Source organism: Microcebus murinus, chromosome 20, assembly GCF_040939455.1.
Source record: "Microcebus murinus isolate Inina chromosome 20, M.murinus_Inina_mat1.0, whole genome shotgun sequence".
Classification (NCBI taxonomy): domain Eukaryota; kingdom Metazoa; phylum Chordata; class Mammalia; order Primates; family Cheirogaleidae; genus Microcebus; species Microcebus murinus.
The window spans coordinates 3473215-3490973 of NC_134123.1; the positions used below are offsets into that span (position 1 = coordinate 3473215).

Here is a 17759-nt window from a genome sequence, read left to right on the forward strand (position 1 = left end):
TATTTCCAGTTGCTCTTGTCCAAAAATTGAACATTCATATTTAGATAGCCCCTTTTAACAATTTATTGGAATGACATGAAAATAGGTTCAACTACTTGATAAACAAATGGTGATAGACAGTACAGTTCAGGCAAGTCTGTTACTCAGTTCACGGATATTACATTTTATATAAATTGAAGTTTTATGGCAGAGGTGGGGAACCGGTGGCCTTCTAGGTCATTAAGTGTGGCCTTTTGACTGAATCTAAATTTTACAGAACAAATCCTTTTTATTTTTATTAATACATTTTTATCCTTCTTTTATATTTTTATTTTGTTTTTAAAATGTCCATACTTAAAATACAGAAGAATAAAATAAGTTTCAATGAATTAATCCTCCCAGATTGACTAGCACAATTAGAACATTAGTAAGTCATAAAGGCTAAATTGACAGCTGCTATGCTTATGATTTAGTTCTAACTTCCCCCGCCTAAGTGATACCACTACTGCATGAGGCTGGTTGCTGAGAGTTTATGGGGGTGGAGTATGCTAGTCTGTTACAGTTTTTGATGACAGTGCACTATGTTTTAGTTCGAAGTGGAATTTGTGAATAGTTGCACAGCTCGACTGTATTTTTTAATTCTGTCTGCTTAACAGCCTACCATGTCAAAGAAGACCCAGAGAACACTGAAGGAAGAAAACAGATTTTTTATGAGGATTGGGAATTGAAATAGTATCTTGTTTCTGCTAAAGATGAAATGACTTGCTTGCTTTGTGATACTGCAGTATCAACATTAAAGAAATTCAATGCTGAGCACTCATTAGGACCACAAATATTTTAAATTAGAGGGAGATGCTTGAAAGGTTGTATTGCAGAAATTAAAAGGTGAAAAGCAAAAGCAAAGACAACTCTTTCAAGCAGCAACAAGACCTGGAAATAATGCCATTGAAGCAACTTACAAAGTAGCTTATATACTCACTGGGGAAAGGGAAGCCATTTAGTGATATAGAAATTGTGAAAGAATGCATTGTCAAAGTTGTAGGATGCCTAGACCCTGATAATGTTTCAAAGTACAAAGAACTGCCTCTCTCAAGGAGACCTATAACTGTTTTGCAGCATGAATTAGCCTTCAACTTAACAGAACAACTTCATATAATACTTGAAAGGAAAATATGTATTATTCAATCACTTTGGATGAATCAACTGATACTACTGGCTTATTGCAGGTTTTATACTTCATTCAGGTCATAACAAGATTTTCTTTGCTACAAAGAGTCACTTTGGGCACTCACAGGAATAACAACATTTAAGATAAATGTCATGAAGTTGGACTGAATTTGATACATTTAGTGAGTGTATATGCAGAGTGAGTGTATATGCAGTGTTTATGGTGCACCTTCCATGACAGGAAAACATGAAGAGTTTATTGCACAGGTGAAAAAAAAAGTATTAACAAATCTGGATGCTCTCATTTCTTTTCCTTGTAGCTTGCATCAGCAAAATCTCTGGGCTAAAGCTACTATTTTAAGTGACACTTTGCAACAAGTTATAAGTATTGTTAACTGTGTTTGTGCAGATGCAACAGGGCATTGTCAGTTTTGTAACATGGTAAAGTTGAACTATGAAATAATCAGTATGGATTTGCCGTCTATGGCAGGCACAGGTGTTAGCCAAAATTTTATCTCTGTCAGAACAGATAGTTAAATTTTATGAAGAACAGAATTAGAAATGTGAATTATTGAAAGAAGATTTCTATAGGAATACAGCATTTCTGTGTGATATCATGTCAAAATGACTTGAATACCACTTTGCAAGGTAAAATTAAGTCTATATGGTATGTGACAAAAAAATCCAAGCATTTCAACAAAAGCTATCTTTTTTTCAAAACACTTCTTCAAAAGGAAATTTTGGATGAACATTTGACCCAATTAGCAAAGGTCATTGATGAGCAGGATGATATTTGCTAATCATTTGAAGAATATGCATCTCTTATACATCTACCGTGTTTCCCAGAAAATAAGACAGGGTCTTATATTTATTTTTCCTCAAGAAGACACCCTAGGGCTTATTTTCAGGGGATGTGTTATTTTTTTTAAAGTACAGTACAGCAATCTACATTTATTTAAATATAGTTAAGTCGTCTTCTTCTGGAACATCATCCTAACTCTCCAAACCCCGAATTCCATCCTGAATTTCTTGCGACTCTATTTCCTTTAGAACCGTTGGCCCCAGTCTCTCATGTCGAGCAATAGAGCTCTCATTAAATGAGCAGCTCTTATCCATGTAACCTGCTTGGAGTGCATTAGTAACAACACCATCAGTGATTTTATCCCATGAATTCTTCCCACAAATCACGACCTCTAACAGGCTAGGCTTCACAGTTTCCACACTGATTTCTTGTCATTCTGTTGCAGCAGTGTGTACAGCTAGCGTTACAGCTCTTGTCACAGCTCTTATTCATTTGAGCGGGGAAAGAACCAAGCAGTACACGAAGAGTCGGAGAACAGCCTTTATTCTTCTACAGCAGGCTCAGCACACCTAGTGTTACAGCTCTCTTCCTGTCTTCCTATGTTCTCCCCTTCCTGCCCTTCTGCCCCTGCTTCTGTACCCTTGGTAGGGCTCAAGAAGCGTCCAACTACAAGCTTTAACATCCAATCAACAACAGTCTTTAACATCCAATCAAAAACAGTGGGATTCAAAAAATTACCCAATCAGGATCATGCAAACAGCGTGGCCGGAAACAGGCAGTGGCACGCAGGGTCCTGGGCAGCTGTGTGCCGGGGGCCTGGCCCCAGCAGCACGCCTCCCCACTGGCCACGCAGCAACGGCCCTCAGAGATGCAGAGTAATGGGGAGGCGGCAAGCGGCCTTGTCCCGGTGCCTGCCATTTTCTGCATCAATTCTATTTTCAGTGTAGTCGTTAATTTCCATGTGCAAATGGTCTTTGAATGGCTCGTTTATTGCAATATCAAGAGTCTACAGATAGGTAATGATTCCTGAAGGAATCATTATTTGATCTATTCTCTCTGCAAGGAAGTTCTTCATGTCTTTAGCATGGTGAGTGCTGGCTGAACCCCAGACTAGCAGACCTCTTTGGCCACCTCGCAAAACAAAGGCAGCATTAAATCAAGCCACTTCATATAACTGCTTGTGTGCACCAGGCTTTTTCGGTTTCCAGAACATAAATATTGGAAGCACGTTCAGTCTTATCTTTCTTTCCCTTAGTGATGATAAGAGGTGTGACTTTCTCTCCATCCAGAAGAATTGCCAAAATACAGGTAACATGTGACCAGTGGAGAGAACATAGATTGAGGAGGTACCCCTCTGTTCAATTGTCGTTTGGGCTCCTTGACCCGTAAACACTGCAGTTTCATCCATGGCAATCATGTTGCAAAGTTGGTATTTAGAAAAGTTGATGCCATCAACAAAGGACTTGAATACAGGTGCTCGCTTAATAACTTCAGCATCTTCCAACTTAAACAGTGTTGTCGATTTTCTTAGAGACAGTTCATATTGCTGAAGGAAGCCATCCAGCCAGTGTTGTGATGCTTTGAAATCTTCTGGGGATATTTCTAACTGTGGTGCCATTGCAAATACAAATCTTTGAATATCAGCCCTGCGCACAACCAAAGCCTTTGCTCTCCTGTCATGTCTTCCAGCTCGGGAAATAAAGGTTGCCGACCTGAACCATACTTGCGTTTCTTAGCATTTCCTTTATCCACATGTAGACTGAGGTTATCGTATTCTGCCCAGCATTTTCGGACCATTTCAATATCCAACTTCTTCTCTTTGCAGAAAGCTGTAAGATTCTTGCCCTTGGAGTCCTCCACAGTTTCTTTCTTGTACTCAACAGAATAGCTCTTTCTTTCTGCACTCATCTTGTCTGGGGGTATAGATACTCAGGAAAAGCAGAGATAGGCCAGCAAAGCTGATGTGTAAGGGCTGGCTTATTTATCAGAGATCCAGTGAGCACTGGGTCCTATCTGCACAGTGGAGCAGAAATGATCTCTCTGGGCTCAGCAGGAGGCTGCTTGCTGAAGCTTTTCCCCTAACTCCTGGTGTTTGTGGGAGGTGAGAGAGGCCCACAGGACTGAGTAAAATGGCAGCCACAGCTTTCCTTCTTCCCCCTGGGGACACACAATACCTAAAGCAGAGTGTCCACTTCACTGAGGAGACTTGCTCACTTCACTGAGCTCCTCACTTCACTGAGGAGACTTGCTCCTCAAAGCCTCAGCTTGCAGCACACACAGGATGACCAGGACTGACAGGGGAAGCCGACCTTGTTGGTGACATTGCCCGAACCTTTCCGGTCACCTCTGGGATAGTAGCTGTCACGATGGGGCAGATGAGAAGGACTGCTCATCTTCTTTACTGCTCCGCGATGAAATGCATGAGTTGTACAGATACGCTGCATAGCCACGCCCATCACTAGGTCTTATTTTCAGGGTAGGGCTTCTATTGTGCAAATGCTTAGAAGTCCTGCTAGGGCTTATTTTATGGGTAGGTCTTATTTTGGGGGAAACACGGTATTAATTGGAGAATGCAATGAAAGGTTCGCTGACTTTGAGAATCATGACATCATACTGAGATTAGCAGTTCAGCCTTACCTAGTTGATATTACCAAGACACCAAAACAACAGATGGAATTAAGGTCTCAGTAGATGACATTTTATAGTCATTTGGTGCTAAAAAAGATCCAGCTGAAATATGGAAAAATGCAATAGGATGCCCACACCTTAAGCAACATGTTCAAAAAATGATTTCTTGCTTTTCAACCACTTATTGCTGTGAATCTATACTCCCTTACCTAACATAAATCAAGACACCCTTAAGGTCACAAATGACTGATACCCAATCTAGAGGATTAGCTGAAACTGCAGACCTCCATGCTGCAACCAAATATTCAGATGCTTTCCAACAAAAGGCAGACACAACAAAGTCATTAAAAGATTAGTTAACTTTAAAATTAAGTAGTTTTCATTTTTTGAAATTATTAAGTACATAGTAGTTATATTTTTACAAAATAGTGTGCATTTTTACATATATCTAATTAAAGTTTCTTGAATGTGGCCTTATTTGATTATAGCTAAATTAATACGGCCTTCCAACATGAAAAGGTTCCCCATCCCTGGTTTATGGCAACCCTTCATTGAGCAAGTCTATTGGTATCATTTTTCTAATAGCTCACTTCATGTCTCTGTGTCACATTTTGGTAATTATTACAATATTTCAAACGTTTTCATTATTACTGTATCTGTTATAACCTGTGATCAATGATCTTTGATGTTGTTACTATTGCAGTTGTTTTGGGCCACCACAAACTGCTCCAACATAAGACAGCAAACTTAATGAATGTGTGTATTCTGACTGATCTACCCCTTGCCCATGTCTCTCTCCCTCTCCTCCAGCCTCCCTGTTTTCTGAGACACAACAATATTAAAATTAGGCCAATTAATAACTCAATAAAATGGCTTCTAAGTGTCCAAGTGAAAGGAAGAGTAGCACATCTCTCACTTTAAATCAAAAGCTAGAAATGATTAAACTCAGGAAGGCATGTGAAAAGGTGAGATAAGATGAAAACTAGGCCTCTTGTGCCAAACAGCTGGCCAACTTGTCAATGTAAAGAAAAAGTTCTTGAAGGAAATTAAAAGTATTACTCCAGTGAACACATGAATTATAAGAAAGTAAAACAGCCTTATTGCTGATATGGAGAAAGTTTCAGTGGTCTGGATAGAAGACCAAATCTACCACAACATTCCCTTAAGCCAAAGCCTAATCAAAAACAAGGCCCTGCGTCTCTTCAGTTCTCTGAAGGCAGAGATAGGTGGGAAAGCTGCAGAAGAAAAGTCTGAAGCTAGCAGAAGTTGATTCATGAAGTTTCAGGAAAGAAACCATTTTCATAACATAAATGTGCATGGTAAAACAGCAAGTACTGATGTAGAAGCTGCAGCAAGTTTTCCAGAAGATGTAGCTAAGATAATAGGTGAATGTGGAACAACAGATTTTCAATGTAGACAAAACAGCTTTATACTGTATTAGAGGAAGAGGCCATCTAGGACTTTCATATAGCTAGAGAGAAGTGACTGCCTGGCTTCAAAGCTTCAAAAGACTTACTGACTCTTATTAGGGGCTAATTTAATTAATGCAGCTGGTGACTCTAAGTTGAAGCCAATGCTCATTTACCATTTAAAAATTTTAGGGTGCTTAGGAATTATGTTGACTCTACTCTGCCTATACTCCATAATGGAACAACAAAGCCTGGGTAACAGCACATCTTTTAATAGCATGGTTTACTGAATCTTTTCACCCCACTGTTGAGACATACTACTCAGAAAAAAAAATTTAAGAATTACATTTTATAAGGCTGTATCTGCCATAAATAGTGATTCCTCTGATGAATCTGGGCAAAGTAAATTAACCTGCTGGAAAGGTTTCACCATTCTAGATGTTATTAAGAACATTTGTGATTCATTGAAGGAGGTCAAAGTGTTAATATCAACATGAACATTTGTTTGGAAAGAAGTTGATTCCAGCCCTCATAGATGACTAAGGGGTTCAAGATTTTATTGGAGGAAGTAACTGCAAATGTGGTGAAATAGCAAAAGAACTAGAATTAGAAATGGAACCTGAAGATACGAGTGAATTACTGCAAGTTCATGGTAAAACTTTAACAGATAAGGAGTTGCTTCTTACAGATAAGCAGAGAGTAGTTTCTTGAGATGGAATCTACCTCCTAGTGAAGACGCTGTGAACATTGTTGAAATGACAACAAAGGATTTGGAATATTACATAAAGTTAGCTGACAAAGCAGTGGCAGGGTCTGAGAGGACTGACTCCAGTTCTGGAAGAAGTTCTGTGGGTAAAATGCTATCAAACAGTATCACCTGCTACGGGAAGTCTTTCATGAAAGGCAGATTGATGCAGCAAACTTCATTGTTGTCTTATTTTAAAAAATAGACACAGGCACTTCAACCTTAAGCAAGTACCACCCTGGTCAGACAGCAGCCATCAACATCGAGGGAATGCTATCCAACAGCAAAAAATAGTACAGCTTGCTGGAGGTTCAGATGATCATTAGCATTAGCAATAAAGTATTTTTAAGTTATGGACATTTTTGTACACTTAATAGATTACAGTAGAGTGTAAACATAACTTTTATATGCATTGAGAAAGCAAAAAATACATGTGACTCACTTTTTTGCAATATTTGTATTATTGCAGTGGTCTGGAACCAGACCCGTAATGTCTCTGAGGTATGCCTGTGTTGATTTTGGGGTTACAAATGAGTTTTAGTAAGTCGATGAATTTCCAAATACAGAATCCATGAATAATAAGGATCACTTGTAATTATTGCTTTATGTTGTCTTTGAAACAGCTAAGAAACGAGTTACAAACAGAAATACATTCATACTGTCTTTCATATTTACCAATGTAATTAATTTTACCAGTGTGCTTTATTTCTTTGTGTGGATACTGTCTAGTGCCCTTTCACTTCAGCCTTTAGTATTAATATTTCTTGTAGTCTAGTCTGCTAGTGATGAATTCTCACAGTGTTTTTTTAATATGGGAATGTTTTAATTCCCCCATATTGAAGTATAGTTTTGTTGAATAAAGAATTCTTTGTTAACAATCTTTTTCTTTCAGCACTTTCAATATGTCCTCTTGCCACTTTCTAGTCCCTGTGGTTTCTAATCCAACATCAGTTGTTAATCTTACAGAGGCTCCCTTGTCCCTAATGAAAATAGCATTTTCTTTTGCTCCTTTCAAGATCTCTTCATCTTTGATTTCTGACACATTGACTATAATGTGTCCAAGTGTGAATCTCTGAGTGTACTTTCTCTGAGTGTACATTTGTTGAACTTCTTAGATGTGTGGATTAATGTTTGTTATCAAATTTGAGAAGTACTTGGTCATTATTTTTTCAAATATGCCTTTTTCTCTGCTTCTGGGACTCCCATTAGGGTATGTTGTTAATCTTCCTGGCATCCCTTGGGTCTCTGAAATACTGTTCTTTTTTTTTTTTTTTTTTTTTTTTTGTATCTCTCTTTCTTTCTGTCCTTCAGATTGGATAATCTCAACTGATTTATTGTCGAGTTTGCTAATTGTTTCTTCTGCCAGCTAAAATTGTTGTTTAGCCCTTGGTTTTCAAGGATACTGTGAACTTGGGAGAAGGGGATGAGAGTAAAGCAAGTTAAAATACCACAAAGCTTGTTTTGTTCATCAAGATTCAGCTGTTTTTCTTGAATAAGCACTCCTCAGATTATTGCAAGTTAATATGTAGCATTCTGAAAAAGTTGATTTTGACGATTTTTGCCAGTGCTCTCATTGCTTTTCTGAAAGCAGATTTTCAGAGTTCCTTACTCTGCTTTTCTAGCAGTGCTTCCTCCAACATTTAGTTTTAATTTTGCTTAAATGCTTAAATGACTTCAGTGCTTCCTTCTGATCCTTTTATTTTATCCCTTATTCAGCTGGAATATATCTTTAGGTTACTTTTCTCAAAGATTTGTGTGTGGCTGTATTTGAGTTCTTTTATATTTGAGAAGGCTTCTTTGTTGTTTGCACCGGTAACCTCCACATTTTGTGCATATGCTCCATTGGCAAAATATTTTTGAAAATATTTTCTCTCATATATGTAAATATCATATATTAATATATATGTAAAATATGGATGTTATAGTCTGCTAAGGCAGCCATAATAAAATACCACAGACTAGGTAGCTTTAAAAAACAAACTAAAGCAGAAATTTATTTTCTCGTAGCTTTAGAGGCTAAGTCCAAGCAAGATCAAAGTGTCAACAGGTTTGGTTTTTTCCTGAGGCCTCTCTCCTCAGCTTATCGATGGCTGCCTTACCACTGTTTCCTCATACGATCTTCCTTCTGTGTGTGTACGTCCCTGCAGTCTTCCTCTTCTTGTAAAGACACCAGTCATACTGAATTAGGACCCCACCCTTAACCTCATATAACCCTACTTACCTTCTTAAAGGCCCTATTTCCAACGATAATCACATAGGGGGTTAGGGCTTCAACATATGAATTTTGAGGGGGTACAGTTCAGCATATAATAAAGGAACTATATGTACCAGTGTACTAATATTTTGTACTTCATATAACACACACAGAATAAATTTTAAGAGATAAAGTAATTATATTTTTAGTGAAAGCAATGTGTTCTAATTAGATTACTGTTTTTATTTCATAATATGTCTATCAAATCTTTATTCTAGAAATAAAAGTATCAACTCTATCAATTATTTTGTTTATACCTTTGCCTATATTATCTTTAATGATATTTTGCAGTAATCTTTTTAAACCACTCCATATATAATATATAAAAATATTTGGTCAGGTACATATGGACTACAATGTGCTGTAGTCACAGTGATGGCGTGTGAGTGAGGGCACCACAATCAGCCCCTCCCATTATGGAATTTCTACTCTTAGCATATCTCAGATGCATGGTGTATATACCAAGTAAGGGCATCAGTTCCATTTTGTACACTAAATATTTAAAAAGCTAATTTCTTTCTGATATTTATAGATAAAGATTAATATAAATAGTATTTTCTACTTGCACTTTGATGGATCATTTTCCACTTTTTGTGCACTGATTTAAATAGATAAATGTCATCACAATTGTATAGCAGGTTCACAGGTGCTTGTTTTGTTATTATGCTTCAGATATTATGTATGTTATATATATTTGATATATTCAAGATTTTAAAATATTTTAAACTAGTGATAATTCTGCATGAACATTCTATAGGTGTTATTCTAATAACATTTTGTCCTTTTTATTGCACAGAAGTCTAAAGCTTTTCAATCTACAGTGTCAAGTTTTCTGAAATATTTGGTTATTTCTTTAGTTATTCTCTATTTTAATTTGTTGAAACCTCTTTAGCTATATCAATTAGCTATGAATTAAATCTCTTAATTTTCCTATATGTATCTCTACATGGCTCTAATGCCTTTTTCATATTCTGTGTCTGAACATTTTTCTCATTTGTCCTTATTGCTGATGTAATTTCTATAGTTGAGGATATAGAGGCAAAAGAAACTCAGTTTCTCCTGCTAAAATTCTTACAACACAGAATGCTTCTGACACCAAGTGCATGGGGTTTTTCCACACACTGAACAAGCAGTCCTTCAGCAGTGGACACCAGCTGTATCCTCAACTCAGTTCTGACGCTACTTGGAGGCAGCGTCACTTCCTACAGGTGTAGAGCTCAGTCCCACAAGACTGCCCCACTTCCGACGCCAGTTGCAAGTCCAGGCTTCTGGAACTTGTGACCAAACAGCTATAAATTGAGGTTCCCACAAACCCCTCCCTAAGTTCAATTAATTTGCTAAAGCAGATCACAGAACTCAGAGAAGCAATTTACTTACATTTACTAATTTATTATAAAGAATATTTTAAAGGACACAAATGAATAGCATAGGAGCTTCCATCCCTGTGAATTGGAGTACATCAGTCTCCCAGCACGTGGACATGTTCTTGTTCATCTTCCTGGAAGCCCCTCACCTCAGTCCTTTTAGGTTTTATGGAGGCTCTGTTACATACATGTGACTGATTAGATCATTGTCCATTGGTGACCAGCTCAACCTTTAACCCTTTTCCCCTGCCTAGAGGTTGAGGGGGGGAGAGGGCTGAAAGTCCCAACCCTTTAATAATGCCTTTGTCTTTCCTATGACCAGCCCCCATCCTGAAGCTATCTAAGGGCTGCCAGCCACCAGTCAATCATTAGCATACAAAATGACATTTATTCCAAGGATTTTAGGAGTTGTATGCCAGGAAACAAAGGGATGAACTCCAAATATATATTCTTCAATATCACAATAGTATAATTATAATAGTATGTGGCTTCCAGAGCTGATTTTAGTTATTTTATTTGTATTTTTGCTTTCTGTTACGGAAAATTTCAAATCATAACAAAAGTAGAGAAAATAGTATGCTGAATCCTATAAACTCACCACCCAACTTTAATATCTTATTTCATCTATTCCTTCCCATTCTCCTTTACCCCACCTCGGATTATTTTGAAGCCAATTCCAGATATCATATCTTTTCATAAATATTGCAATTTCTATCTCTAAAAAGTGTAGACTTTTAGAAAACACAACCATATAAGCATACCTAAAAATGACAGTTACCTAGTCATCTGTAATAAGTAGTATATTCTTGGATTGCCTACAAACATCTGTAGTTCTTCCCTTATCAGAAATTATTGTTGAACAATTCTCAGTGTATATTCCTCCCACCAGTGTTATCTCACCTCTGACTTCACGTTCTAGGAATAAAGTGTCTTATCAGAGCTATTTCCGTTCCCAGTCATACTCTTTAGCTAGGAATTACAGCTCTAGTATTCATATAGAAAACATTTTAATTGGGGAGAAGAGAGGAAAAACAGCTCTAATCATTCTTGAAAGCAGGCCCTGTATGTGGGTGAGTTGGACATTGGATGCCTGGCTCTGATGTTAGGGATAAGAAGCAGAGGTTTAATGGCTACAGAGTTCTTACTGTAATTTTGTTGCCTTGAGGCTTCATCTGAGTAGTAATTACTAGAAATTCTTCTTTTCTGGCTGAATATTGATCAGTATTTCTGATGCTGTTTAAATTCTACATATCTTTTCATGTTTTCCTGAGTAAAAGATGGAGGCAGGCAAACTGAGCATGTTAAATTAAGTTTAGCCGGAAGCTGCCTCCATACATATTTAAGTTCAGCCTAAAAGTTTCTCCATACATAGTGAACTATAACTAACTTGATGTCTGACCAGACTGTAACCTGCTCTTGTACCAGTCACAGCGTTCGGCCAATCACAGCGTTCAGCCAATCACAGGCCACCAACTATTGAAACCATGTTTAAATAAGGCAAATGCTCAGCTGTACTCAACCCAGCTGTTTCTGTACCTCACTTCTGTTTTCTGTGTGTCACTTTCCTTTTCTGTCTGTAAATATCATCTAACCATGTAACAGCCCTGTAGTCACTCAACTATTTTGGTTCTGGGGGCCACCTGATTGGCAAATCATTCTTTCTCAGTGAAACTCTTAAATTTGTCTAAAGTTTTTCTTCTAACAGGCATCACTAATTTTTTCTCCTGATAAACCTAAGCAATGCACTTTAGAAGACCTCATTCATAGTTCAGAAACATTGCTTTATTAGTTTTCTTGCTTTTTAAAAATCCAGTGTCTTAAAATTTTAAGAGAAAAAAATAACTTCAACTAAAGATCTGACAGCCATTTCTAAAACATATCCAACATGTATGCATTAAATTTAATTACAGCCATTAAAGAATAGATTTTTTTTTCCCTTAACTACTGTTAAAGAAAAAATTATACCTGGCACTTATCAAAGACAGTAAGGATGACTGTAATCAAAGAGGTATAAGAACAGCTGGTGGGATCTCACTGTAGTGGGGAGCAGTGGGGGTTGGTAGTAGAAAGTTTCTAAGAGGAAACATCAGGGGTAAGGGGGTTCTCACTAGAGCGACGCAACAGAGCTCTTGCTGAAGGCAGACCAGGGTGACAAGATACTGAGGGGGGGAGTGAGGGCAGATACAAGACTGACTTAGCAAGATTCTTGCTCAGAATGGATTTTGTAAAGACAGAGGGAAGCCCAAGGTTGGGCCTCCTTGAGCAGAGGACTCAGGGGAGCCTGACTAAAGTTTTGGTCAAAGGAAAGAGTTTTTGCCACTAAATAATGGTTTTAACTAAAATCGCTACATTTTCCATGTATAGATTAACAGCTTTTAGATAATTGGTAGACAGTAGGATTATTTTTAACCAATTCTATACCGGCCATAATTAGTTTTCTTTGATGACTTGAAAGCACCTTATTTTTTATAAGATTAAACATTATTAAGTCCTGTGATGATATAAAATTAGAGCTTTCTGGAAATCGTAGATAAATGGTTTCCAGTAATAATTAATGTTTAACAAAATTCAAGATTTGTTTTTTTCAGGCCGAGCGAGCATGGTGGCTCACGCCTGTAATCCTAACACTCTGGGAGGCTGAGGCAGGAGGATTACTTGAGTTCAGGAGTTCGAGACCAGCCTAAGCAAGAGCAAGACCCCGTCTCTACTAAAAGTAGAAAAATTAGCCAGGTATCCTGGTACGCACCTGTAGTTCCAGCTACTCGGGAAGCTGAGGCAGGAGGATTGCTTGAGCCCAGGAATCTGAGGTTGCTGTGAGTTAGGCTGACACCACAGCACTCTAGCCTAGGTGACACAGCGAGACTCTGTCTCAAAAACAGAAAAGAAAAAAAAAGATTTGGGTTTTTTCTTTAAACATCATAATATTTAAACAAAATTCAAGATTATATATAAAGGGCCTTGAATTAAGTCTGACTTGTGTATATTTTTAAAAATAAGTAGAACTATAGAAAGAGAATTAGTAGGAAAAGCTGCTTATGTAGCAAAATGGCAATGTTAAGTATTTTAGTCATTTTTGATTATGTATATCAACCCTATTTATAGTAATCTGGTGTAAGTGAAAGTGGTAATATGTTTAAGGTTTAAAACATGTAGAAGGCCCTTGGTGCCTTTTTTAAAGTCCTATGTAGGCCTCCAAGCAATCAGTGCCTACAACTTAAAGCATTGGAACAGTAACCTAAAAAAGATATAGTCTCTTTAATACACAGTTGCTCACTTTAAGAATCCAACTGGTAAATCAAGTATCTAATTAAATATTCTTAAGAGCTATTGATGTTTTATAAGCAGTAAGGTTTTGCTTTAAGGCATTTTGAAAAAGTGAATTTTTTGCTGTGCTGTGTCAGAATATAGTAGTATAGTAATTTCTACTAGTTTACTCCTATTTGGAATTCCCCTTTCAGTTAAAGAATTTATGCCAGACTTTCCAATAATGTTTCAGGAGCAATATACTGATTATTATTTTACCTTTTATCTAAGAATATATTTATATTCTCATAGTAGTTAATGTAGGGTGTGTTACCAAGAGGGAAATGGATTTTTACAGGATTTACAGTAACTTATTATGGTCATGAATGATTAATAAATAGTTTTAAGAACAAAGCTTGAAAGTATAATTTTTGCTTATTTGTGCTTTTATGTGTTTTCAGAAATTTTATTTTTTTTTATTTATTTTTTTTTTGAGACAGAGTCTCGCTTTGTTGCCCAGGCTAGAGTGAGTGCCATGGCGTCAGCCTAGCTCACAGCAACCTCAAACTCCTGGGCTCAAGTGATCCTCCTGCCTCAGCCTCCTGAGTAGCTGGGACTACAGGCATGTGCCACCATGCCCGGCTAATTTTTTCTATATATTTTCAGTTGGCCAATTAATTTCTTTCCATTTATAGTAGAGACGGGGTCTCGCTCTTGCTCAGGCTGGTTTCGAACTCCTGAACTCGAGCAATCCGCCCACCTCGGCCTCCCAGAGAGCTAGGATTACAGGCCTGAGCCACTGCGCCCAGCCAGAAATTTTATTTATTTATGTATGTTTTTTAGAGACAGGGTTTTGCTCTGTTGCCTGGACTGGAGTGCAGTGGCCCTATCATAGCTCACTACAGCCTTGAACTTCTGGGCTCAAGTGATTCTCCTGCCTCAGCCTCTGGGGTATCTGGGACTATAGGCACACATCAGTGTGTCTGGCTAATTTTTCTTACCTTTTTTAGAGATGGGGGGGTCTCAGTCTATTGCCCAGGGTGGTCTCGAATTCCTGGCCTCAAGCCATCCTCCTGCCTCAACCTCCCAAACTGCTGGGATTATTGGCAAGAGCCCCTGTGCCTGGCCTGTTTTAAGAAATTTTGGGCCGGGCGCTGTGGCTCACGCCTGTAATCCTAGCTCTTGGGAGGCCGAGGCGGGCGGATTGCTCAAGGTCAGGAGTTCAAAACCAGCCTGAGCAAGAGCGAGACCCCGTCTCTACTATAAACAGAAAGAAATTAATTGGCCAACTGATATATATATATATAAAAAAAAAAAAAATTAGCCGGGCATAGTGGTGCATGCCTGTAGTCCCAGCTACTCGGGAGGCTGAGACAGCAGGATTGCTCGAGCCCAGGAGTTTGAGGTTGCTGTGAGCTAGGCTGACGCCACGGCACTCACTCTAGCCTGGACAACAAAGTGAGACTCTGTCTCAAAAAAAAAAAAAAAAAAAAAAAAAAAAAAAAAAAAGAAATTTTGATGTTGAATATGTTTTATTTTTTTGAATAAGTATTCAAAATATGGCAAATGCAAAGAATAATGCTCAGGTATTAGTGTTATCCCTGTGTTTCTCAAATTAATTATATTGAGCAGAAATGTCAACCTTGCTAACCTGATTCAATTTATACAGCTTTCTATTGGAACTTCTAAATTTGTTTGTTTTTTGTTCTTTCATAGGTGTTAGATCCTGAGCAAAACCATAACTTCACAGATCATTATCTAAATGTGGCCTTTGACCTTTCCCAAGTTCTTTTTATAGCTACTGCCAACACCACTGCAACTATTCCAGCTGCCTTGTTGGACAGAATGGAGATCATTCAGGTTCCAGGTACTTGACTCTTAAATAAAATGATTTTTTTGATATATCTTGCCTTTCTGAGCATAACTCTTTGAAATTGGTCAATCTGTGGAGTTTTGAGTAAAGTTGTTCATTTACCAACATAGAATCTTCAAAAATTCTGAGTAAGGTATATAATTCAGCTTTTATGTAGCTTCAGAGTCTGAAACACCAAAGCTTTATTTGTTTTAACCATGACAAAAATACAATCATGTGTCACCTTAACGACAAGGCTGTGTTCTGAGAAATGCATGTTTAGGCAAGTTCATCATTGTACACACATCATAGAGTGAACTTACACAAACCTAGATGGTATCGGCTATAGTTATAGGTATAGCCTGTTGCTCTAGGCTACAAACTTACACAGCATGTTACTGTACTGAATACTATAGGCAGTTATAACACAATGGTAGGTAGTATCTGTATCTAAACAGAAAAGATACAGTAAAAATATGATCTAAAGATAAAAATTGGTACATCTGTGTAGGGCACTTATGAATGGAGCTTGCAAGACTGGAAGTTGCTCTGGTTGAGTCAGTGAGTGGTGAGTGAATGTGAAGACCTAGGGCATCCGCTGTGCACTGCTGTAGACTTTATACACACTGTACATTTAGCCTACACTAAATTTATTTAAAAATTTTTCTTCAGCAGTAAACTAATATTAGCTTACTATGACTTTTTTACTTTATAAGCTTTTTAATTATTTTAACTTATTAAACTTTTTTGTTAAAAATTAGACACAAATATACATTAGCCTAGACCCACACAGGGTCAGGATCTTCAATATCACTGTCTTCCACCTCCACATCTTGTCCCACTGGAAGGTCTTCAGGAGCAACGACACACATGTAGCTGTCATCTCCTGTGATAATAATGCCTTTTTCTGGAAGACCTCCTGAAGGACCTGCCTGAGGCTGTTTTATAGTTAACTTTTTTATTTAGTAAGTAGAAGGAGAGTACGCTAAAATAATGATTAAAAAGTATAGTAAATATGTAAATCAGTTACAAAGTCTTTATTAAGTATTATGTGCTGTACATAATTGTCTGTGCTATGAGTTTATATGACTGGCAGCACCACAAACACGTGAGTAATGCTTTGCTGCGGTGTTACCGTGGCTACATCGTCACTAGGTGATAGGAATTTTTCAGCTCCATTATACTGTTATGCGACCACCACTGTATATGCAGGCTATTGTTGAACAAAACATCCTTATGCAACACATGACTCTGTGTGTTCTGTAAGATATCAAGAATAAATTTTGACAACAATTTCAAATTTGATTTAGCATTAAAAAATGATCACTTTGTAGAAAACAATTTGAAACAATTTCTGAATTTGAAACAATTCTAAAATTGTTTGAAACAATTTCTAAAATTATAGATAAAAAGTAATTTCTTCAAAGTAGGTGTCTAAAAACTAAATAAAGATCTTTACATGGTCAGTTTAGCTTTCTGTCTGTCAGATTTTTAAGTCTTCACCATCTCTCTCTGGAAAATGTTGTGTAATCATTTACTTAAGAGGTGGTTCCTATAGAATAAACTTTCTGCTTATTAAATCTGGCCTCAGTTTTATATAAAAGTGCATGATGCTTTTAAATTCACTTCTTTTTAGTTGGATCTGTAAAATACTTGCCATATTTCTTATGTCTTCTCCTTCACTGGAATGTACAAAATAAAGTCCTTCAGTTACTAGCACTAAATAAGTTCTAGTATTTTTATCTTATTTTAATTGTTCAGAATTGTTTTTCCCTAGAAGAGATCAAATATCACTGGATGTTTCTAAAAATGAAAATTGAGTAGAATCTAAATGTATTTTTCCTGTTAATCTGAAATATATTTTTACTAAGTAAATAATAACTAGGTTTCTTAATTATCTGTGAACACTGCAGGTTTCTATATTTAGTTTTAAAATACAGTGTAGTAAAAAGTTGATTGTGTGTATTTATGAGACTAAAATAAATAAGTAATGAGATTTAACTGCCTGGGAATGCCAAATTATGACAGAATATCCATAAGATACACTGAAGTAAAGTGAAGTAATCAGGACAGCTGCCACAAAAGCGGACATAACAGTGCCACCTTCTGCCTTTGGCAGATTTGGTCATCCAGTCTTCTAGCTTTTCTGGTGTTTTTTAACCTCTTCTCTCCATTCAAAAGATGCATTATCAATTCATATTTTTAATGTTTGCTTGTTAAACAGAAAGGGGGCATTAGTTTAGGTGGAATTTTGTCTTACAGGATTTTAAAACAAGGTAAATCTGTACTCATGGAGCCTATTAAATAAGAATATAA

At 37.2% G+C, this 17759-nt stretch overlaps 1 protein-coding gene across 1 annotated transcript in view; it reads left to right on the forward strand.

The window, feature by feature from the left end:
* The window catches only part of LONP2 (lon peptidase 2, peroxisomal), a 122925-nt gene that overhangs the window by 59689 nt on the left and 45477 nt on the right, over positions 1-17759 (forward strand). Inside the window, exon 9 of the mRNA XM_012788995.3 lies at positions 15308-15458. Coding sequence (XP_012644449.1) covers positions 15308-15458 — 151 coding nt within the window. The remainder of the gene's footprint in view (positions 1-15307; positions 15459-17759) is intronic.